Source organism: Acinonyx jubatus, chromosome E3, assembly GCF_027475565.1.
Source record: "Acinonyx jubatus isolate Ajub_Pintada_27869175 chromosome E3, VMU_Ajub_asm_v1.0, whole genome shotgun sequence".
Lineage (NCBI taxonomy): Eukaryota > Metazoa > Chordata > Mammalia > Carnivora > Felidae > Acinonyx > Acinonyx jubatus.
In genome coordinates this window covers 40,589,137-40,612,663 of record NC_069398.1, presented here as the reverse complement: position 1 = coordinate 40,612,663, position 23,527 = coordinate 40,589,137, and the positions used below count along the sequence as shown (strand labels likewise).

General features: G+C 48.4%; 1 protein-coding gene across 4 annotated transcripts; it reads left to right on the top strand.

Moving 5' to 3' along the window:
• The first annotated feature begins 643 nt into the window (after positions 1-643).
• CE3H16orf89 (chromosome E3 C16orf89 homolog) lies at positions 644-22,151 on the top strand. 4 transcript variants are annotated; one of them, XM_053213255.1, is made up of 10 exons: positions 647-951; positions 5,342-5,491; positions 6,518-6,668; positions 7,760-7,877; positions 10,053-10,188; positions 10,833-10,937; positions 12,251-12,337; positions 14,946-15,861; positions 16,846-16,958; positions 20,565-22,151. In XM_053213255.1, the coding sequence occupies exons 1-8, from the start codon at positions 741-743 to the stop codon at positions 15,107-15,109; spliced, it is 1,122 nt and encodes a 373-aa protein (XP_053069230.1). In that variant the 5' UTR covers positions 647-740; the 3' UTR covers positions 15,110-15,861; positions 16,846-16,958; positions 20,565-22,151. The 4 variants fall into 4 exon arrangements, with proteins under 4 accessions (XP_014932056.1, XP_053069231.1, XP_053069232.1 ...); XM_015076570.3 differs by lacking the exons at positions 14,946-15,861; positions 16,846-16,958 and having other exon boundaries at positions 644-951; XM_053213256.1 differs by lacking the exons at positions 14,946-15,861; positions 16,846-16,958; positions 20,565-22,151 and adding an exon at positions 13,451-14,934 and having other exon boundaries at positions 644-951.
• The last annotated feature ends 1,376 nt before the right edge of the window (positions 22,152-23,527 follow it).

Here is a 23,527-nt window from a genome sequence, read left to right as displayed (position 1 = left end):
AGTACCCATGTGCTCTGTCTTTGCAGCTCATATTCTGTTTCTAGTGGCCAGGCAGGCAGGCACTGCCCTAGGGAGGCTTCTGTCTCTTCTGGGCAGATGTGCAGTCAAACAAGCTTATTCCAAACTTATTTTAAAAAAGAAAAAAAGTGGGGTACCTGGGTGGCTGAGTCGGTTGAGCATCCAACTTCAGCTCAGGTCATGATCTCCGTATTTGTGCGTTTGAGCCCCGTGTCAGGCTCTGTGCTGACTGCTGACAGCTCGGAGCCTGGAGCCTGCTTCAGATTCTGTCTCCCTCCCTCTCTCTGCCCCTCCCCACCCCCCCACGCTGTCTCTCACTTTCACAAATAAAATAAACACTAAAAAAAAAAAAATCCTTTGCGTTTCAGTGCTTTTTGATATCTAGAGTGTAAGTTCAATTGGGGGATCCAAAATGTAGACCACAAGCCTGGGGAATCAGGACTGAGAAGGAAAGGGTGGGAAGTTACAGCTCTAGCTGGCTCCATTCCAGGGCTGGCCTGCTCCCCACTGCCCCATCCCCCACCCCCTGGCAATCAGACCCCTGCAGCTGCCCCTCCCAGACACCTCTGCCAGGCCAGCCCAGCCTGCTGGGTCAGCCGGGCCTGCCACTCGTCTGCAGCGTTGCAGGGGAGGGGCAAGGAGGAAGGGGCTGGAGGAGGGTACGTGGGGGCGGGCCACCCCACGGCTGAAGCACTGCACCAGACTCAGGCAGAGGGCCAGCCATGTCCAGCCCAGGGCTCCTGCTCCTGCTCTTGCTGCTGTCAGCGTCACCACCGCTGCGACCCTCCTCGCTGGCACCGCCGGAAACCCCAGAAGGCAAAGCCACCATCACAGGCCTCATCCTCTCCGCGCTGGAGAGAGCCATTTCCTTCCTGGAGAAGAGGCTGCCTGAAATCAACCTGGATGGCGTGGTGGGGTTCCGGGTGCTGGAAGGTAGGTGCACTCTTGTTATCCTAGACTGACCCCTGGAATACCAGCCTGTCACCTCTCTGCTCTGTACCTCTGGGACCTGACCACTTCCTGGCCACTGAAGTATCCTGCTCTAACTATAAGGAAAGAAGGGCTGGGCAGCTTGCTCCTTTTAGGTGTCTTGGGGCCCTGCTCTACTCAATTATTTTGGAAGCAAGAAGGATTCAGAGGCCACATGAGAAAAGATTGGGAACTTATTGTTTTCCCAGGAGGAAATGATTCATGTGACAACCCCTCTCCTGATACACCATGAACCAGGTGGGCAGAGGGAGGGTGCCCTTTCAAGAGGCATGTATGGGAGGGTGCCTGTGAACAAAGCCAGGAACTCTCAAGATCAGGTTCCAACTCCACTCCCCCTACTTCTAGCCAAAGCCATCTGAAGCCTCCCCAAAAATGCCAAGTGTTTGTTCAGCTTTCAGGGATGTAAGATCCTTGTGGAGGGAGCTGGTGACAGGCCAATGCAAGCAAGGAGCCACTCCACACTCACTTCGAGTTGCAGGAAGCCCCTCTAAGAAGGCCACCTTGACCTAAGTGACAGAGCTGACTTGGAATCAGCCTGGGGCTCTGGCTGGCCCCCCTTTCACACCACCCTCCTCTGGGTGGCCAGTGCAACTTGCCACCCACCACCCACCCAGCCTCCAGGTCCCAGTGGAAGGAGGGGCTCCCAGACAGGTCTGCTTCCATGCCTGGCGCCCCAGTGTCCTCCCCACACCCTTGACCCCCCATGTGGCATCCTGGAGACCCCTAAGATCCAAGATCCTCTCAGGCTAGGACCAGGGTCTCCATTTAATCCCAGGCACACCCTGTAACACCTCTAGAAATGAATTATAGTAATAAACCACAGAGCTGGCTACCGCATTAGGCACAGAATACTTTCAGGGATCCAGGAAAATGTTTTCGTTTCTCTTTTAGTCAGAGGGAATAAAAATGAACTTTTAGGTCAAAAAGAATGCTGTAGTATATAACATAAATACATCTGTCTTTATACTAATGCAGTTGCAAGACATAACCTTTTTTTTTAATGTTTTATTTATTTTTGAGAGAGAGAGACAGAGACAGAGTGCGAGTAGGGGAGGGGCAGAGAGAATGGGAGACACAGAATCTGAAGCAGGCTCCAGGCTCTGAGCTGTCAGCACAGAGCCTGATGCAGAGCTTGAACTCATGAACAATGAGATCATGACCCGAGACAAAGTTGGACGCTTAACCGACTGAGTCAGCCAGGTGCCCCGTAAGAGATAACATTTAATCTATTTTTTAAATCTTTTTTAATGTTTATTTTTTAGAGAGCATGAGGAGGGGTGGGGCAGAGAGCGAAGGGGACAGAGGAGCCAAAGTGGGCTCCAGGCTCTGCACTGACAGCAGAGAGCCCAATGTGGGGCTTGAACTCACGAACCACAAGACCATGACCTGAGCTGAAGTCCGACATTCAATCGATTGAGCACTCAGGTGCCGCCAATCTATTTTTTTAATAAAGGAAGGAACCCACAAAGCCATAGCATGTGGCCCAGCAAACATGCCTTGGATGTTACCTGGGTACCCGCTGTAATCCCCAAATGCCCAGAGCTGGCAGTGCTTTGTTTTGTTCTTTCAGCCCGTGGGGACTCTGAGGCACAGAGAGGTTCAGTAGACTCCTTATTCCTCACAGCTGATAAGCAGGGGGTCTAGTATTCAAATCTAACTGCTCTAACAGCCCTTGAGGGCAGGGTGGGCACACACTGACTTTCCTGACCACCCTGTTGGTGAAACACAGCACTGGGCTCCCTCTGAGCAGTGGTTGAATAAACATTCCTGAAACAAGGCAACAGACCTTTGTCAATAATAGTCCCATGGGTCTGTCAGTTCCTTATGAAGAGAGAAGGGAGGGACAGGTGATTCCCTTGATGGAGTGCTTTCTGGGGTCCGTGAGATAATAAAAGATAAGGTTCACTAAGTACCCCCCAAGCCCTGGCATAATGTAAATGTTTGCATGGGGTAATTCACTGACCCCACATAACCCTTGAAGTAAGTTCATTATGATTATCCTCTTTTTACCAATGAGGGGACAGACTTTAGAGAAGGGGTCCTTGGGTGGCTCAGTTGGTTGAGCATCTAACTCTTGATTTTGGCTCAGGGCATGATGTCAGGGTCATGGATCAAGCCCCACGTTGGGCTCTGCACTGGCCATGGTGCCTGCTTAGGATTCTCTCTCTCTCTCTCTCTCTCTCTCTCTCTCTCTCTCTCTCTCTCTCACTTTCTCTCTCTCTCTCTCTCCCCCTCTCCCTCTCTCCCCCTCTCCCATGCTCACTTGCTCTCTCTCAAAAGAGAGAGAAAGAGAATGTCCAAGTTCACATAGCAAGTAAGGTCACATAGTGAATAAGTGTAGGAGGCAGGCTTAGAACCCTGCTCTGACTGAGCTCCCATTCTCTGAACCATTACAGGGTAGAGGTGGATGGGAAGGAGGGAGGTGATGGCCCGCACCAACACCACACAACAGCCTCAGACCAGGGCCACCCCCTCCTCCTTTCTCTCCTCTCCACAACTTTGCCCTTTCCTTTTACAGTAACCTACTGATGCCTAACAAATTATCCCCGAACTTAACTGCATAAAACAACATAACAGTTACCATGTCACCATTTCTGTCAGGAATCTGCAAACAGTTTGGGTGGTTCTGGCTCAGGTCTCACATGAAGTTGGAGTCAAGATGTCAGCCAGGGCTGTGATCATCTGAAGGCTTGAGTGGGACAGGAGGAAACACCCCTGTTCACTCCCAGGCTTGGCAAGTTAGTGCTGGCAGGTGGCTGGAGGTCTCAGTTCCTCACCACGTGGACCTTCCCATAGGGCTGCTTGGGTGCCCTCACAACATGGCAGCCGGCTTCCCTGAGAACAAGTGGCCTCACAGAGAGCAATACAGAAGCCTCAATGTCTTCACAACCAAGCCTTGGAGGTCACACACCATTTCCCCAATTTCTTATTGGTTTCAGGGGTCAGCCCATACAATGCAGGAAGGGCTTGAAAGGGCATGAAAACCACTGGCTGCCACAGAACTCACTGTGAGGGTCCTACCTTCGTTCTCAGCCTCCTGGGAGAGCGAGAAGGATTTCACATTCTGGGGGGCCCAATAGTAATGGGATATCCATTGGTTTTCTGAATCCTTCTTCTCAGAGGTAGACAGGTGGACATTGACCTTCAAAGAGAAAAGGGTCCCTCCAACTACCTCCACCCACCAAGAGGGTGATCCAGAAGGTGGCAGCAGCAGCCACACAGGCAGGGAGGAATAGGAGAGATAGAAACACGACTCAGGACCCAGCACCACCATAAGGCCAGGTTGGGTTCATCTCATTGATGCCTTGGCTACCCTTCTGGGTGCCAGCACAGTACCCTCCTTCTGCTGTAGAGCCAAGCAATCTGGAACAAGGCTTCAGGAGCAGATGGCCTAGGTTCAAGGGCAGGGAAACAGCCGAGCCTGGAGAAGAGTGCTACAGAGCCCATCACCCCGAAAGGTTTGCTTAGCACCCTCCGAGACCTCGCCCAACCTCCCCATCAAAGCTCTCTTCCTGGAGCAGAGAACAATTCAGGCCACCTCTTACCCTCTCAGCCCTGTGCTGAGGCTCTCCCTCCCATCTCCTCTCTTGACCACCTCTTACCTTCCCCCCACCACCATTTTCTCCGACCCCTGTAGGGCCACTAGTAATCCATAAGGCACCTTTGTGAAAATTAGAAAAAGACGTCTCCTTCCTCAAGTCATTTGCCTGCCATCTGCTGGAAACTTGGCTTAATACATACACAAACCCATGATAGGATTGTGTGCAGTTCTTGTGCAGTGTACAACCTATTCAACTGTATACAGCAGCTCTCCACACTGCATCTGAATCCCTCCCTCATTTTTTTTTCTCCTGGACAGCAAGCCTTAAATGATTAATTGATACTTATATCTAAACTTTATTGAGTGCTTACTCTGTACTATGGACAATGGTAAGTCCTCTCTATGCATTAGTTCATTTAATCCTTACAACTCCCCACTCCCAAGAAGTAAGGGCCATCATTACCCCCATTTTATAGATGAAGAATGTAAAATGGAGAGAAATTAAATATCTTTCTCTGGTCACCCAACAAGAAAGTATCAGAGTCAGGATCTGAATGAAGGCTCACCTCCAGAAATCAAGCTCTTGGCTGCCAATTTCCAGCACTCTAGTGTCCCCACCACCATCACCCAGCTGAGCCCCACAAGGTCTAATTTCCAATAAGCTCAGTGAATTCCTTCTCCTCAGGAGCTGGAGGAGGCAGAGAGGCTCAGTAAGCATTATAGCTTAGGATAATTTTTCCTGTCCAAATGATTCGCCAAATGATGGAATGAATGATCTCTTTTCCTTTCCAGTGCAGCTAAAAGGTGTTCAGGAAAAATGGGCTCGGGACCCCCAGCTGCAGCCGCTGAGCCTGAGTGTGGGGAAGCTGGTGGAAAAACTAGCACCTCTCCTTCACAGATCCATTTTCTACCTCGACCTGAGTGACCCTAAGTACCTAAGAGGTAATAGCAGGGGTGGGGGGTGGGGATCTCATTTCTTCAAGAACACAGCAGCTGGGGGTGCTCCTCCCAGTGTAAGGGATGGTCTGGGACAACCTGTAACCAATTGGGTCCTGTGGGCGAAGCACACCGCAGGCTGACCCTGAGGAATGTTTGGGCATCCTTGACTGGGTTGAGATGACCTCTCCCACCCACACAGGGAGTGGCGCAGTGAGGGCTGAGAGTAGGGAACATGTCCCCCCTCATTTGTTTAGCTCCCCCCAGGCTTGGGAGCCTTCATCCTAGACCGGAGGGGAGGGTCTGGTCTGTCCCAGAGAGTGGGATACCTCAAAGTTAATTCAGCCCTTTGTGCTGCCAATATTAGCCTCTTGCTAGTATCTCTCTTGTGCCTTATAATGCTAAGAGTCTCTGACCCACCCTATAAACCTGGAGTGAATAATTGCTGGGGGTGGTGGAGGGGGGCAGCCCCTCATACTTGTCCAGTCCTGCCTCCCAGGCTCCCAGCTCCCAGTCAGAGGTGGGAGTGAGTGGGGGATAATTGGCCAGTCCTCCCTTCCTTCTCAAAGTCCTGTTGCATGTGACCATACCCAGCCCTCTCTACCTCCAACATCCAGGTTCCCCACCCTCTCCCAGGCCTGGCCCTTGGGACTATCCTAACCTGTGTCATCCTAAAGAAGCCCTAAGCTGGGCATCTTTTTGTAAGAGCTCCACTTTCTAACCAAACCAAAGGAGTCAACTAACCCTTTTCATGTGTCTCAAACTTCCAGGGGATGCAGTAGATTTGGTCAAAGCCTGTCCCAACACTATTCCTATAGATTAAAAAAAAAAAGCGTTTCCTGAGTGTTTCAAACACAATGTGCAACCAGCAGACAAGGTTCAAAGCCCTAAGCAGGCACTTGTGTGTGGTCAGGGGTAACGGGGGTGGGACACCTAGTTGCTTGGCTTGGAGTTACAGGAACCTGGGGGCAGTAAGGTAGGGGATGGCCCACTGCCTCTGGGTGTTTTCCCCCACCCCCACCTCTCTGCCAGAGTTCCAATCAACCATCCAGCCTGGGTTTTGGAAGCTTCCGCGTGCCTGGACCTGCACAGATGCCTCCATGGTCTACCCCACATTTGAGACTCAGGACTCCTTCTCAGAGGAAAGCAGTGACTCGTGTCTGGTGCAGCTGCTGGGAACAGGGTAGGCCTCCCGTACTTGCCCTGCTTCCAAAAAACCCAAAAGTACTTGCTCTTTGCTTGTCCTCTCATTCCATGCACTCTCCCAGTCCCCAAGGGTCTGTGTGAAACCAGGTACAGCCACCCCCCACCCCAGACACCAACCTCTCCCACCCCCCATGGCATCTGAGCTGGCCCCCACTGTCCACTCAATACTTCACGCCTGGTCCAAACATGCACCCCACCCCACTTCACACCCCACCCGTCTCCCATATCAGAGCAATCCTTTCAAAAACCACATTTGAACCTCCTGCCTGCTGTGTGATGCTTCCTATTGTTCTCAGAACAAAGCCCCAAGTCCTACTGCCCTTCCAGGTCTCCATGTTTCTCTAGTCCAGCCCCTGGGGCTCATGTCAGACTCTCACTGTCAGACAGACAGTGCCTACTCTGTCCCACTTCTAAACCCGCGCCTGTGCCCATCTGGCCTCTGTGGGCCTCTCCCACCCTGCCCCACCCCTCCCCCATGCCTAAGTAACTCTGCTCATACTTTAGGGCCACCCCCAGCATCCTTCCTCCAGAACCTTCCCTGACCTCACTACAAGCTGACCTCCCATGGTGGGCTGGCTCTCTTAGGACCACTGGTAGCCATAGGTGCAATTTACATTTGTTTTATGGTTCTGCCCCTCTCACTGGGCTGTAGGTCTCCGAAAGCAGGACTGGATCCCAGTTAACTTACCATTTTATCTGGCTGTGCAATGGGCTCGTGAGCTTGGAGCAAGCCCTGAATCAGCCTGAGGTTCAGGGATCTGCTGTTTAGGGCAGGGTGGAAAGGTTGTACTTGGGGGTTCCAAGGTGCAATAGGAAGTTGCAGCCTCCTGGAGCTCCTCCAACCCAGGGTAACTCCAGTGTCACCTCCCCTGTGCTGGGATACTGATTTAGCAAATCAAGTCACAGTACACCTGTGCTTTATCCAGCAACCCCTTGTGCACAGCTGGGTGCCTGGAAACTACCGGGGTTCTAATAGCTAGTGGGGGAATAGGGACCAGGGAAGTCTCCATGTCCCCAGGCTTCCTTTAGGACACCCTTTCTCTAGGGCCTGAACCACTTTTCCCCCAGGACCGACGGTGGCCAGCCCTGCAGGCTCTCAGACTTCTGCAGGACCCTCATGACCAAGTCCGGCTGCTCAGGCTATTGCCTGTCTCACCAGCTGCTCTTTTTCCTCTCAGCCAGATTGGTGAGTGCCCATGTGGGCTAGCCACACACTCAGAGGGGGAAAAAAAGGTAAAGAGGGGCTGGGGGACCTGGGTGGCGCAGTCGGTTAGGTGTCTGACTCTTGATCTCGGCTTGGGTCATGATCTCACCGTTCATGAAGTTCGTGAGTTCAATCCCTGCATCGGGCTCTGCATTGACGCTGCAGGTCCTGCTTGGGATTATCTCTCCTTCTCTCTGACCCTCCCGCACTTGTGTTTTCTCTCTCTCTCTCTCATTCTCTCTCTCTCAAACTAAATAAACAAACTTTAAAAAATGTTTTTAAAAGAAGAAAGGTAAAGAGGGCCTTTGGCAGCATGGTTTTATATGGTACCTACCAGGAAAATAAGCAGGTTTTTGGACTTGTGCTTTGGGCATTGGGAAGGAGTAGTAAAAGTAGCCTGCCATAGGGGCGTGTGCATGGCTCAGCTGGGTAAGCATCTGACTCTCAGTTTTGGCTCAGGTCATGATCTCACAGTTCATGAATTCGAGCCCTACATCAGGCTCTGCGTTGACAGCACGGAGCCTGCTAGGGATTCTCTGTCTCCCTCTCTCTCTGCCCATTCCCCGCTCATGCTCTCACTCTCTCTCTCACTCCCAAAATAAATAAATATTAAAAAAAAAAAAAGAGTAGCTTACCATCTGCCCACTATAACATTGAACCAAACTGGAGGGGGGGAAGGGATTCTGTTGGACAGATAGCTTTGCATGCTGAACTGGATCATAGGCATCCAGAAAAAAAAAGAGAAAGAATAAAAGAGAAGCAGCAGAAAGAATTTAGTAAACAATTCTGTAAACGATTTAGTAAAGGGATTCTGTTAGATAGCTTTGCATGCTGAATTGGATCATAGGCATCCAAAAAAAAAAAAAAAAGAGAGAGAGAAAGAATAAAAGAGAAGCAGCAGAAAGAATTTAGTAAACAATAACAAATTGAAAAGGATTTAGAATATTTGGTCCATAGCAGCTTCCAGAAAACAAAACCAAGACAAGCCAGCCCCACCCCCACCTCTGCAGCCTGCCATGCTCTTCCAAGCCCAGGAGCTCAAACTTTGCTAAATAATGATAATAATTTCTTAAATGTTTATTTATTTATTGTTGAGAGAGAGAAACAAGCATGAGGGAGGGGCAGAGAGAGAGGGAGAGAGAATCCCAAGCTGTCAGTGCAGAGCCTGATGCGGAGCTCAGTCTCACAAATCATGAGAACATGACTCGAACCAAAATCAAGAGTCAGACTCTTGAGCAACTGAGCCACCCAGTCACCCCAATAATGATAATAATTTTTAAACATATATATTTCCTTATATAGAAAAGTAAGCCTCATTATCTCTATTGAAAGATGTTATTCCATGACCAGAAATCCTTAGCTGAAAAGGGACTTAATATTTTTGTTTGTCAGGTTTTTAAAAAAATGTTATTTATATGCAGGCTGTCACAGTCCAGTATTTCTGTAAATACAAAAAAAAATCAGATTACAAGGAAAATTATTTTTTAAATATAATATCAATTATTTTTATTAAATTATTTAAAATTAAAATTAAATTTAAAATTAAATTAAAAAATTTTAAATTTAAAATTATTTAAAATTAAATTATTTTAAATTATTAGGTTGGACGGATAGAAAGCCACCCTGACACATTGCTACAGAAGTTTCTAAAGTCTCTTCTCATCTCCTAACCTGTCCCTGAGACCAGTCCATGGCTCACAGTTTGAGCAGCCCTGAAGCTGCCAGCTGGGTTAGCCTGCAATCTGAATGTGACAGCAGCTACTGCTATAGTGTGTCCTTCAGTGTTGGGCTTGTGTCAGGGCCTTCCTAACTATGGAAGCACCCATCCATGTGAGTGCCTTTGGTGTGGCTCCCAGCAGCATTGCCCTTTCCCTGTGTAGACCCTCGAGGCTCAGAAAGGTTAACTTAGCCAGCCAAGGTCACACAGCTCCTGAGTGGCAGAGCCTGGATTCAAACCCAGCTCTTTCTGATCCCCCAGTGACAGAGCCCCCAGCAGGTGGGGTGTGTAGATGGGGAAGAAATTCTGGGAAAAGGGGAAAGAGCTTCCCCAAAGGCAACCACCTGCCAGACCATCTCAGAATTGCAAGTCTTCTGTAACAGTGCCAGTCTGTCACCCATGCCACTGACTTCCTTATTTCCGGGTGTTTGTCTCCCCAGAAGGGATGCACGGAGGGGCTGTTCCGCCACAGCCAGCACTACATGAACCTCTTTTGTGCCAACATGATGGACCTGAACCAGAGAGCTGAGGCTATCGGATATGCGTACCCAACCCGGGACATCTTCATGGAGAACAGTGAGCCCTGGCGTTGCACTCTAGGGACAAAGCAGTTGGGTGTCCCTGATTCACAGGACACACACACACACACACACACACACACACACGAGCTGCCAGATATAGCAAATAAAAATACAGGGTAAATTCAAACTTCAGATAAACTAAATACATTTTTATGTATTTAGTATGAGTATATCCCAAACGTTTCATGGGCTATACATATACTTTAAAAATTGTAATTGTATTTATTGGACACTCAAATTTAACTTGTCATCCCACATTTTATCTGTCACTATGTGACTGCTTCCTGCCCCCAAAGGCTGACTCAGTGATGGAGTTCTGGACTGAGTAGCTGATGGGCAAACAGACGTTGAAGCCTCGGAGATGAGGCAGAAAAGGGGTCTCTGGGTGGCTGCTCCTTAGCTTGGGTGTCTAGATCCCTCTACTGACCCCAACTCTTGAGTGACTGTAATGAAGGGTCTAAATGGGAGGCAGGACCTAGCCTGGGAGCTGCCTTCTTCCAGCCACTGCATTGAGCGCCCACTTCCTGGCGCTTCTTCACCTTGGCGGGAGGAGGCAGGTGGCGCTGTGCAGCTTTGAGCAGTGGAAGCAGGTGGGCTTGGGGGACAGGCCTGTAGGAGGTCCTCTGTCTTTGCTTCCAGTCATGTTCTGTGGAATCAGTGGCTTCTCAGACTTCTACAAGCTCTGGTGGCTGGAGGCCATTCTCAACTGGCAGAAGCCAGAGGAAGGATGCTTTGGGAGGCCTGGTGAGCTGCACTTGTACCCTGACTGGGAGCAGGCGGGTGGTTGGGGGCTGGATTTCTAGCCCAAGTGAGGAGAGGTGATGCGGTGGTGTTAAGGGCTCAGAGAGAGATTTTCAACATGTATGTGCGTGCAAACACACACATGAACACTCACACATACACGGAAATGGGGTCAGACCTTTTAAAAAGCCAAAACTCTGCAGGAGGGGAGACAGTCTTATTGGAAGATGTTGGCCCCGTGACCTACATTAACAAATCCATTCCTTCAATGAGTATTCCCTGAGCACCTGCTCTGTGCCAGACACTGTTCTAGGCTCCAGGGGAAACTAGGGTCTGAAGAAAAGAGGCAGAAACTACCTAAATTAACCAATAAGTGAAATAATGGTGAGTTCTGATAAGGGCTGTGAAGGAGACAACAGGCTGAGAAAGAAAAGACTATGGAAGACAGTTCTTTGGGCAGGAGTGGTCAGGGGAGATGTCTGGGAGAGGGTGACACAGAAGCAGAGATAGGGAGACAAGAGATGCAGCCCCTTTCCAGCCGTGTGACCCTGAGCAGCTGATCCTCTTGGGAGTAAGTCCCTTCACCTCTCTGAGCCTTGATTTCTTCATCTGTAAATAAATAACTATAATAATCTCCTTCCTGAGCTGTGAGGAGTAGACTTAAAACATAGGAAACCTCCTGTCCTGTGCATGGTACAGAGGAGGTTCCGAATAAATACAGAAGCCTGGGATGTTTTGCAAGGAGGCAAAGGGTTGGTTGGTTGGTTTTTAATGTTTATTTATTTATTTTTGAGAAAGAGAGAGAGAAAGAAAGAAAACACACACACATGAGTGGGGGCGGGGCAGAGAGAGAGGGAGAGTGAATACCAAGCAGGATCCACACCATCAGCACAGAGCCTGATTCGGGGCTCAATCTCATGAACCCAACCGTAAGGTCATGACCTGAGCCGAAATCAAGAGTCAGAAGCTCAACCGACTGAGCCACCCAGCCGCCCCAAGGCAAAGCTTCTGAAATAAAGATGGTCTGCTTTTAAAACAGCAGGTACAAGGTAGGCCTGTGGAACATGCATTTTTAACAAGATCCTCCAGCCATTCTGATGTAGGTGGTTGGGGGACCATGACTGGAGAAACATCAGTAGATGACAAATTTAGACAGTGGGTAAGGATCTGCAGACGGGTGCTCAAGGAACCTTCTGGAAGAACCTCCAGATTCAGGAGAGGATCTGAGTTGTTTGAGGTGTTGTGAGGGGGAGGAGGTTTGGTGAGTAATGTGTGAAAATCCATCATGAGAAGGTCACGTTTCACCCTTCTCCCAGCTGCTGAAGATGAAGAATTATTGACAGCCATTCAACACCAACAGCACATTTTAAGAAGAGTGAAGAGGCGAGAAAAACAATTTACAGGTAATGAAAATACCCAGGGACCTTCTGGGTGTGAAACCAGGACACCCTGGAAAGAGTGCACACAGGTTGACCTCAGTGGAAAAGTCCCCTGGCATCCCTGAAGGGCCAGGTCTGGGGGGTAGAGGGCAGGGTAGGAAGTGGAAATCCAGAGGTCTTGTCTCCAGTGAAAGGAGCATGAAGGAATTTTCAGTGTGTTACTGAAAATCACAGAGATAACCCTTCTCAGACAAGGTCACGTTGGGAAAACAGAACCTGCACCAGGAACTTGAGGCAGAGGGAATTTAATATAGGGAACTCTTCTCAGAGGTGTTGCAAGAGTTGAACACAGAAAAGTGAGAAAACCCAGAGATAAATCATTGCAGTAAGCCACTACCCTCCCTCGAGGCAGAGCTGGAGAGACTGTGGAGCAAAGTGGGGTTAGCAGAGCCTGCAGGGGCTGGACATGGAGGAGGCAGAGATGGGGAGGAAATACCCCGGCTTCTCCACTCTTTCAGCCTGTGGATGTTGTTGCTCAAACCTGACCAGATGATGAGCGAAGTATCCTGGGAAATGTAGTTTGGAAGGGTCAGTGCACTGTGGTTTGAAGCAAGAAAGGACAGGAGGGAATCCTCGAGCCAGCCGGCAAGTGACCAGTATAATCCCAGTGACCACATGTCCAGATGTCCCCAGCTTCCATCTCTTCCTGGAGCCATTATAAATAGTGCCCCCTTTCCTCCCCAAAGTGTCCTGATTGAGATAATAAATTATTTGGTCAGTCCACCAGTGTAGAGAAAATGAGAATAAGATATAATTGTATTGAGAAGGGAAGAAAGAAAAGGTTTAATATGGGAGGAAGGGAGGGGAAAAGAGAAGGAGGGAGAGAGAAAGAAGGAAGAGAAAACTTGATTTCATGTTTTAAAATATTTATTTATTTTGAGACAGTGTGTGTGCACAAGCTGGGGAGGGGCAGAGAGAGAGATGGAGAGAGAGAATCCGAAGCAGGCTCCACACTGTCAGTGCAGAGCCTGACGCAGGGCTCGAACTCAAGAACTGTGAGATCATGACCTGAGCCGAAACCAAGAGTCAGACGTTTAACCAACTGAGCCACTCAGGCACGCCCATTTTTTTATTCAGAAAAAATAAATAACTGCAAGACAGACGCAGAAGGAGGTGGAACAGCCAGCTCACAGAGTAGATGCCCAGCATATGTTGGTGAATGATCCCAATAACTAAATGCCTCCCCATGAGCTCCCCTGCAGCCGCATCATCTGCCTGCAGGTAAACAAGAGAGGGAAGCATAACTCCAATGGGTTGTTTTGTAGCTGTCACCAAAGGCTGGGCTGGGGAAAGGAGAGAAGTTCTCTGGAGATTCCAGAGGCCCCTGCCCAGACTAGGCCTGCCTGACACAGGGGGCTGGGGCTACCTATGACCAGGTGGTAGGGGGTATGCTGTGCACACCCTGGAGAGCTGGCTGCTCCCTAGAGGCACACAGCTGAACCCCAGGACCGTCCTGAGGGCTGGAGAGGAAGCTGCAGAATTTCTGAAGGCCGAGGTCCTTCCTGGGCCCCTGCAGGTTGACAGCAGTCTAGGAAGCTGCCCAGGTGGGAGTGGTGTTTTCTCCTTCCTTCTGCTGCACACCTGTGGAGCAGGGGGGCAGCTGGCATGGAGATTTAGAGTACAGGGTTTGAAATGACGCTGTCAGGGTTTGAATCTGCTTCTGCTCCTTCCTCACTGTGGCAGTCACTCAACCTCTCTGAGCCCCAGTTTCTTAATCTGTAAAATAGGGACCTAGCAGTGCCTCCTTCATAGAGCTGTTGGGGGTTAATATCAGTTCACTGTGCAAAGCACTCCCCACGGAACTTGGCATATGTTAATGTGGACTGCTAGAGTTGGTAATTAGGCTCCTTGAAACCTGCATTCTCCCTCCCCCGCCAAAGGACCTGGCTGGGGTCTGTCCCTTCTCCAAGACTCTGAGGGGAGAGGAAAGTCCTGGCTCCTTCTCCTGCTCAGGAGTGAAAGGCGGGCATCCCACTTTGAGTTCAGAGAACTAAGTAACATTTAAGGAGTTTTTGTCTCAGGCAGGTGCTCGGGGTCACCTGGGAATGGGCAAGACTGAGGCAGCAATGCAGGAGGCTGTCAGGGTCAAGAAATGAGCTGTGGAGTCGCCAGAGCTGGGGAGCTCGGCTGTGCTACCTGAGCCTCAGTTTCCCTATATGCAAAACAGGCATGGGGGGCTGTCCTAGAAGGTCTCATGCAGGGCCTGAGAGCAAGGGAAGGTGGGAAGGAGCTGGACAACGATGTGGCTCCTGGTCAGATCCCAGGGGAAGGAGGCTCTGGAGTGGGAATCAGACCTGAGTCACCCCCCTGAGATGGAGGGCTAGGCTTTTGTGTCCTGTATAACTAACTGAGCCATTGGAAGGAGGCATGATGTCCCCAGTGAGGAGGCTCCAACTGGCTGAAGTCATTTCTCTGGAGAAGGGAGCCATTAGTGACCAGCACTCATAGCAGCTGGGGGATGGGTGGCCAGCCAGCAAAGGGGATCTGGCTGGCTGAGAAAGTATCTGAAAAGCACTCATAACGGAACTGTGGCCACCACACAGTACTCACAAAGAGGACTTTCTCTCCCCAGATGGCTGCTCCTCCCACAACACAGCCATGGCTGTCGCAGCCCTGGGTGGCTTCCTCTACGTCCTGGCAGAATACCCCCAGCAAATGGAGAGCTGTGGCAGTCCACACTGGCACGACCCAGCGGCCACTGAGACAAATGATTCCACTCCTGCCCCTGGAAGATAAGACAGATGCCTTTAGTCCTTCCTCCCTTAAATCCTGGGTGCCTGGGTCATACCTTGACCAGGAGGTAGCTGAAGACGCAGACTAGCCAAGCAACCCAGCTTCTCCGCACGGAGCAGGGCCAGGGAAGGTGAGGCTGGGATGGATCCAGGCGTAGAAGCAGAGAAATAAATTCAGAGTGCCGTCGAGTGGGGAGTTGAGTGTTGTTTCTCAGCCGTGTGGACAGCTTCTGTTTCAACACAAATTCCAAGGAGACCCATAAACTTGAGCCTTAAAGGCAATTTATGCAGATGTCAACTGTTGTGTCTTTCCCAGTGGGAGAAATGAGGGTCTCCGAACCTGACAGTTGGAGTCATGACCGAACTTGAGATCTGACCACGAAAAGCAACACATAAACTCTTTGTACCCATGCAAGGAACTCTACGCTATCATGTCACAGCCTGTCACAGCCTTGTCATTTTACAGAAGGCAGTGTGACATAATGGTTAAGGATGAGGTTCTGTGTCCAGGCTGCCTTGAGTCCACATCCCAGCTGCCCCACCAAGTAGCTCCGTGTCCTTGGGCGAAGTCATTTAGCAGCTCTGTGACTCTGTTTCCTCATCAGGACAGTTGGGATCATTACAGCACCTACCTCCGGATTACTTGCAGTGCTGTGAGAATCATGTTCTTAGTGTCCTAAGAACAATTCCTGTAACATAATAAGTGCCAGGGGAGTGTTCCCTGCTTGTACTTCTTCCTTCGTGTTCTGCTTCATTGTGAGTATATCTAAACATGTCAGCTAGAATTCCTTTTTGTTTTCAATTAATTTATTTATTTTGTTGAAGTACAGCTGCCAGACAATCTGCTGAAGCTCTGACACTAATCTAGTATTCAAGGAAAGGCCTTTGGAACATTACCACGGGTCCAGGTGGTGCTGTCGATGCTGCAGATTTCAGGCTACGTGCAGACGCATGTCAAAATGAGACTCTGGGGTAGAAAAATCAGCTAAAAACCCTGTCCTTGGGCTGGAAGTGTCTTTAAGTCCATCATCTTGTTTTGCCTCAAAGTGAAAAGTAGCTACTGATTGTCCTGATGTGATTATTTAGTTGTATTTGAGAACCTGAATTAAAACACCCAGGCTCCTTCTGTGCTCAGCTGAATAACCTGGTGGGGGCAGTGGTTCTTCTAAATCTTTTTCTTGGGAGTTAGTCTCCTCTGTCTAATCCTCTTTGCTTGTGCCCCTGGATGCTTTCCTGAAAGTGCTCTTAAATTGTCAGGCATGCCGAAACGGTCCTGGATTTCACTGACAAGTTTGATTTGCTTTCGAGTTGCTAGCTTTCTTGGGGAACCAAGGGGCAGAATTTAATACCCACCTGGCACTCCATATGCTTCAAGGATTTCTCCCACACTATCCCACAAACCAAAGTTTACCAAGACAGGCACACAGGCTAGAGAGAGGTGGGGGGCACACAACCGGATTAGGAGGGGATTATGCCCCACCCCCATCCTTCCTGAATTGGGGGTGGATTAGTCACTGGGGCCTGACGCTGATACACGTTTAGAAGGTTTAAATTACCAAACTAGGGCAGGGGGGCTGGGGGCGGGGAGGGGGGGGAAAGGAGGAGGACTCTAGCAGACATCTGGGTCTCTAAGTCACTTTCAGGAAAAGAGAATCTTAATGCAGAATGGGGACATAGGAAGAAAAATTTGCAAGATGAACCCCTCTGAATTGTGACTTCCTTGCATCACGGTTGCTGCAGGGCACCAAGAAGAGGTAAAAACACCAAAGGATGAATCTCTTTATCACTCCCGCACCCCAGACCTCAGCTTCTTATTGAAGATAAATTACATGAGCACGTAACATGATGTGGAGGTGGGCCTTCATTTCCCATTCTTTGTTTTTTTTCATGTTTATTTATTTTGAGAGAGAGCACACAAGAAGGGAAGGGGCAGAGGTGGGGGGAGAGGGAGAATCCCAAGCAGGCTCCGCGCTGCCAGCTCAGAGCCCAACACAGGGCTCGAACCCACAAATCGTGAGATTATGACATGAGCCGAAACTGAGAGTCGGACAGTCAAGCGACTGAGTCACCCAGGTGCCCCTCCCATATTCTGAACACTGTCGTTCTATCCAGTACCAGGACACTGCCTTCCCAGAGGAGTTTCTCAATGTGTGGCCTGTGCAGCTGGCATCAGAACCCGCTGGGGAGCCTTGTTAAACATGCAGATTCCCCACCCTGCCTCTAGAGATTCTCATTCAGCCACCGGGAGGGGGCCTGGGAACGTGCCTCTCTGACAAGCTCCTAAGGGACACTGATGCTCACCAAGGCTGAGAACAGTGGGGTCTCCAAGGCCTGGACCTGTATGATATCAAGGGATATCTACAGTTAGATAAGGGGCACATCTAGGGTGGTGGCCTTGACCGTGTACATCCAGAGGCATAAGTAATGTCTCTTCCATCACATGCTCCTCTACCCTGCAAGATTCTTTCGGCTGGTCTAGAAATTAAGTTGACATTAATAGAAGAAAAAAAAAGTTCAATAACATGCATACTGCCTGTATACGTGAGAGAGACCCACTCCCCACAATGATCTAAGGTATCACTTTAAATACCATCTCCAGCTAAAGACAAAAGAAGGTGTTGGGGATGAGCCTCTCATTTATGAGAGGCTCCCGGGGAAAGCACAGGAAACAAGAGTAGATTTAAGTCCATGCTGTCTCTATTGATAACAGTTTCTGGAGATTTATTTATCCATCCCCCTCTTTCTGCTTGTGACAGAGAGAGACATCCCTACAAAAGGGTGTTTCCCTTATATGTATGAATATCTCTTACAAAAGGGTAAATTCTCAGTTTTCAGAGCATCTCTCATGTCTGAAGGTTCTTTTTTTTTAAATTTTTTTTTAACGTTTATTTATTTTTGGGACAGAGAGAGACAGAGCACGAACGGGGGAGGGGCAGAGAGAGAGGGAGACACAGAATCGGAAACAGGCTCCAGGCTCTGAGCCATCAGCCCAGAGCCTGACGCGGGGCTCGAACTCACGGACCGCGAGATCGTGACCTGGCTGAAGTCGGACGCTTAACCGACTGCGCCACCCAGGCGCCCCTCATGTCTGCAGTTTCTTAAAAATAACCAGCTGAAAATAATCAGTGCGCCAAAGAGGCATATCTTGGGGTGGCAAGATTTGCTCCCCTATACCTTCCTCAGTGCTCACACTCATCCACTGTGACTTTAGGTGCTCCAGCAATATTCCTGTCAAAAGTGTGTTCCATATAGGCCCCCTGTTCAAGATAAACAATTTCACTATAAAAGACTAATTCTGGTTAATAAATCATTGTGTTTTTTAAGCTTTTCCCTTTAATATGTAAATACGTACAGGAAAAGTTGTGAGCTCAAGCTTCAGAACCATCTGCCCCCTCTGCTTACAGCTGTGTGACCGTGGGTCAATAGCTTGCCGTCTCCGTGCCTCCATTTCCTTTTCCGTAAAATGGGTATCATAATAACACCCACCTTTAGGACTCAGGAGGAGATCTGATAAAATGGTGCAGGTTGGCCCCTCACACGCTGCCTGAGACTTAAATGAGCTCAGTGACTATTAGCAGTGAGTGAGTTTTCTCAGAAAACCCAGGATCCACACCACCTCCACCTCTGGGGTTTACTGGCAAATGACGTCATTCCCAGTGAAATACCACATCCATTCATTCAATAAATAGTAGCTGAGAACCTACTGTGTGCTAAGCTGTCCTCTGGACAAGGGAGATGCAGCTGAGAACAAACAAGGACCCTGTTCCCATCATTTATTTAAGAAATATCCATGAAATACCTACTTTGCTCCAAGGACTGTGCCAAGTGCCAGGGGAAAGCAGTGAAAAGCAGACATAGTCTCTGTCCTGAGAGATGACAGTCAAGGTGGGAGAGACATTAAGAAATCGGGGGCGCCTGTTTGGCTCAGTAGGAACATGCAACTCTTTTTTTTTTTTTTTAATTTACATCCAAATTAGTTTGCATATAGTGCAGCAACAATTTCAGGAGTAGATTCCTTAATGCCCCTTACCCATTTAGCCCAACCCCCCTCCCTCAGCCCCTCCAGTAACCCTCTGTTTGTTCTCTATATTTATGAGTCTCTGGTGTATTGTCCCCATCCCTGTTTTGATATTATTTTTGTTTCCCTTTCCTTATGTTCATTTGTTTTGACTTTTAAAGTCCTCATATGAGTGAAGTCATATATTTGTCTTTCTCTGACTAATTTCACTTAGCATAATAGCCTCCAGTTCCATCCACATGGTTGCAAATGGCAAGATTTCATTCTTTTTGATTGCTGATTAATACTCCATTGTATACATATACCACATCTTCTTTATCCATTTATCCATCAGTGGGCATTTGGGCTCTTTCCATACTTTGGCTATTGTTGATAGTGCTGCTGTAAACATTGGGGTGCATGTGTCCCTTCGATACAGCACACCTGTATTCCTTGGATAACTACCTAATAGTGCAATTGCTGAGTCGTAGGGTAGTTCTATTTTTAGTTTTTTGAGGAACCTCCACACTGTTTTCCAGAGTGGCTGCACCAGCTTGCATTCCCACCAGCAGTGCAAAAGAGATCCTCTTTCTCCGCATCCTCGCCAACATCTGTTGTTGCCTGAGTTGTTAATGTTAGCCATTCTGACAGGTGTGAGGTGGTATCTCATTGTGGTTTTGATTTATATTTCCCTGATGATGAGTGATGTGGAGCATTTTTTCATGTGTTGGTTGGCCATCTGGATGTCTTTGGAGAAGTGTCTATTCATGTCTTATGCACATTTCTTCACTGGATTATTTGTTTTTTGGGTGTTGCTTTTGATAAGTTCTTTATAGATTTTGGATACTAACCCTTTATGTGATATGTCATTTGCAAATATCTTCTCCCATTCTGTCGGTTGCCTTTTAGTTTTGCTGATTGTTTCCTTTGCGGAGCATGCAACTCTTGATCTCGGGGTTTTGAGTTTGAGCTCCATGTTAGTTGCAGAGAGTACTTAAAAATAAAACTTGGAAAAAAAAAAGAAAAGAAACAGTTATAATCAATCAGATTGCACTTGTGGTGGGAAAGACGGGGTGCACTGCTTAGACATGGTATTCTTTCCTTCAGTCGATAAGCTGACAGTAATGCATAAGCATTGTTCATGCTCTGGATGAAAGAAACACAAGATACTTGCTATATTCCATGTCCTGCCAGAGCTTAGAGCTCTCAGTCAGAGACTGCTGAATGCATGAAAAAAAATAAGCAGCAACAGAAGAGGCATCTTCGGGAAATGTGTGCTCAAAAGCTGAAAAAAGTGGATAAACTCACGGGCAGCATGTGGACGGAGGACAGAGGAAGAGGTCCAATCCCCAACCCCCATTCATTCAGCGTCTAGCTTCAAACCCTCTCATGCTATTTGCAGTCACTCCCTGCTCCCAGCCACAACTACAGGCAACCACTAATCTGCTTTCTGTCCTTCCAGATTCGCCTTTTCCAGACACTGAAAACAAGTGGAACCACACAACAGAACTTTTGGGGGTGATGAAAACGTCCTAAAATTGGACTAAGATATGCTATCTCTGCAACATCTACTGAAAATCATTGACACGTACACTTTAAAACAGTTAAATTTTATGGTATGTAAATTATACCTCAATAAAACCATTATATAAAAAAAACAAAAACAAAAACACACAAAAAAACCCCAAGATCTTCCAGTAGCTTCCTGTTTCCACTTAGGCTGAAATCCAAATGAATTTCTCTGGAGCCCTGCAGGATCTGGCGTTGGCCTGACCCTTCCTCCTCTACCCTCCCCGACCAAGCTCCAGCCCCATCTGCGGGCTCTATAGTGCCCTCTTCTTGTGAGGCTCTGGCCCTGCATCTCCCACAGCTGTCCCTTTTTTCTGGTCCCTTATTACTCAGTCTACAATGGGCTTCGAGAGGCCTTCCCTGCCACCTCCCCCTAAGACATGGTTCTTTCTCCATCCTGCTTCTTCCCACCACACTTGGGTTGTTTAGTGTGTGTCTCCACGAGGGCAGGGCCAAGCTGTCTGTTTCATCAGCCTCTAGCACAGAGGAGGCACTCAATCTGTTGAATACCCAAGTGACTATACAGCCAGATGAGGATGTTGAGAAGAGACAAAGGTACTCCTAAGGAAGGATAAATGTGAGCAGAGGAGACAGCCCTGAGTTAGTTAGCTGGTATGGCCTGAACTGTGGGTTCGGGCTTGTTGAAAGATAAACTGAGGCATATTAAAAATGTTAAGGGTTTATTTGAGCAAAAATCAATTCAAATCCAGCAGTACCAAATTGAAGTGGAGAGGAGCCAGGGGAAAGACCTCAACAAAGAAAGCGAGAAAATAAAGACAGGAAATTGGTTGCCTATAGTTTAATGCCTAGTTGGCTGTTAGTTAAAGCTGTTTGTAAATGGCCATTCTTAGCATTTTGGTTTCATAACCTTGAAGCATTTACAGTCTTGGGTTCTCGTTTGCTTCTGTAAGCAGTGTTAAAGAAAAAGAGGTGCACCTGGCTGGCTCAGTTGTGTAGCGTGCAACTCTTGATCTCAGGATCCTCAGTTCGAGGGTCACGTTGTATGGAGAGAGGAAAAAAAGAATGAGAGAAAGAGAGAGAAAGAAAGAGAGAAAGAGAAAAACAGAGAGAGAGAGGGAGAGGAAGGAAGGAAGGAAGGAAGGAAGGAAGGAAGGAAGGAAGGAAGGAAGAAAGAAGAGAGACAACGGGCCCCAAATAGAGTCACATATGCCAAGCCCCACGTCAGCAAACCAAGACTTAATACCTAACTTAACTGCAGTTTCAGCCTCTTCCAGGAATGAAAGTTTTAACTCCAGTCTGGAGTAACCTGGTCAGCACTAGTGAAGTCATCTACAACATAGGCCCCTGCCCTTCCCCCAAAGGAAGGTGAAGTTGCCAGAAACAATCTTTCTTTGTCTCACTCCCTGTCTGCCTATAAACGCCTTTCATTTTGTACGGCTCTTTGGAGCTCCTTTCTATTTGCTAGATGGAATGCTGCTTAGTTCATGAGTCGTTGAATAAAGTCAATTTGATCTTTAAATTTACTCAGTTGAATTTTGTTTCTTAACAGCAGCCTTGGCATAAAGCCACATCAATCCGATGGCCTCCTTGTTTAATTAATGTCATAGGCTTCTCAGCAAATGGAGAATTTCAATAGCACATATGTGCTTAGATATTATGTGCATATTATGTGTTTGTTAAAGGAGTGACAAAGCTGGGAGGAGACCAAAGGTCAGAACTCACTAGAGACTGCCTGCACCCACATCGCCCAGTTGACCTAGAGAAAAGAAGACTTCCTGGGGCAAGGAAGCTGGTGGCAGGTCTGGGTTTGTTTGCTAATGATTTTTGACTCCTGGATGTAAAGATAAGAAAGACATAATCCCTTCCCATCAATATATTTGCATCAAGCCGGATCATTTAACCCCAGAAAGGAAGTCATTTTGAATGTGGTTAACTGACTTGAACTAACTTGTTCCCCCACAAGCCTCAGAGCCACTCTTGGGGGTTCATGTGAGGGCTTTGACTGTATCAGTTCCAAAATTAAAGCGTCAGCAGGGCTATTCTCCCTCTGAATTCTTGACGGAGGAATATGTTTCTCTCTCCTAGCTCTGGTAGTTACCAGAAATCTTTGGTGCTCTTTGACTTGTAGTTGTATTGGCAGTCTCTGCCTCTTTCTTCACATGGCTTTCTTTCCTCTGTGCATGCCTCTCTCTGTGTGTCTTCTCACAAGGACACCAGTCAGGCTGGATCTAGGGCCCACCCAATTCCACTCTGACTTAATCTTCATGAATTACATCTGCAAAGATCCTATTTCCAAAGGTCACATTCTGAAGTTCTGGGAAAGATGTGAATTTGGGGGAACACTATCGAATCCAGTACACTGACCCTAACTGGCTTTAGGGGGCAGTGGTTCAAAGAGGGGTCTGAGGTCAGGCACTAACCACGCTGACTGTGAACCAAAACAGGCTGGTGGCTGGTGGCTGGTATGGCCCTGAATACCTGTGCACGAAAGGCTAACTCAACTCGTACTGTCTCCAAGGTGGCCTATACGTTGCACTGGCACCAAAAGGCAACCTAACTCTGGCCACTGCCCTGGACCAGAAGCCCAAAGAGAAGTATTCCCTCAAAGGAAGTTTGAAGTAAAGTAACTGGCCAGCTTCGTGGACTTCTGACCTGTGCAGGTACAGAGGGCCTGCACAAGGATGGGTCCCATGCTTGCGTTCACACTCTGCTGTCTCCATCTTAAAATTCTTAATTTTTAGGGGCACCTGGATGGCTCAGTCGGTTGAATGTCTGCCTCTTGGTTTCGGTTCAGGTCATGATCTCACAGTCGTGAGACTGAACCCCTCATCAGGCTCAGCTCAGAGCCTGCTTGGGATTCTCTCTCTCTCTCCCTCTCTGCCCTTCCCCTGCTCG

Coding starts and splice junctions, on each gene's coding strand:
- CE3H16orf89 (XM_053213255.1), top strand. CDS start 741: ATGTCCAGCCCAGGGCTCCTGCTCCTGCTCTTGCTGCTGTCAGCGTCA. Junction 5,492..6,517: donor TGACCCTAAGTACCTAAGAG/GTAATAGCAGGG, acceptor CCTCTCTGCCAG/AGTTCCAATCAACCATCCAG. Junction 12,338..14,945: donor GCGAGAAAAACAATTTACAG/GTAATGAAAATA, acceptor TTCTCTCCCCAG/ATGGCTGCTCCTCCCACAAC.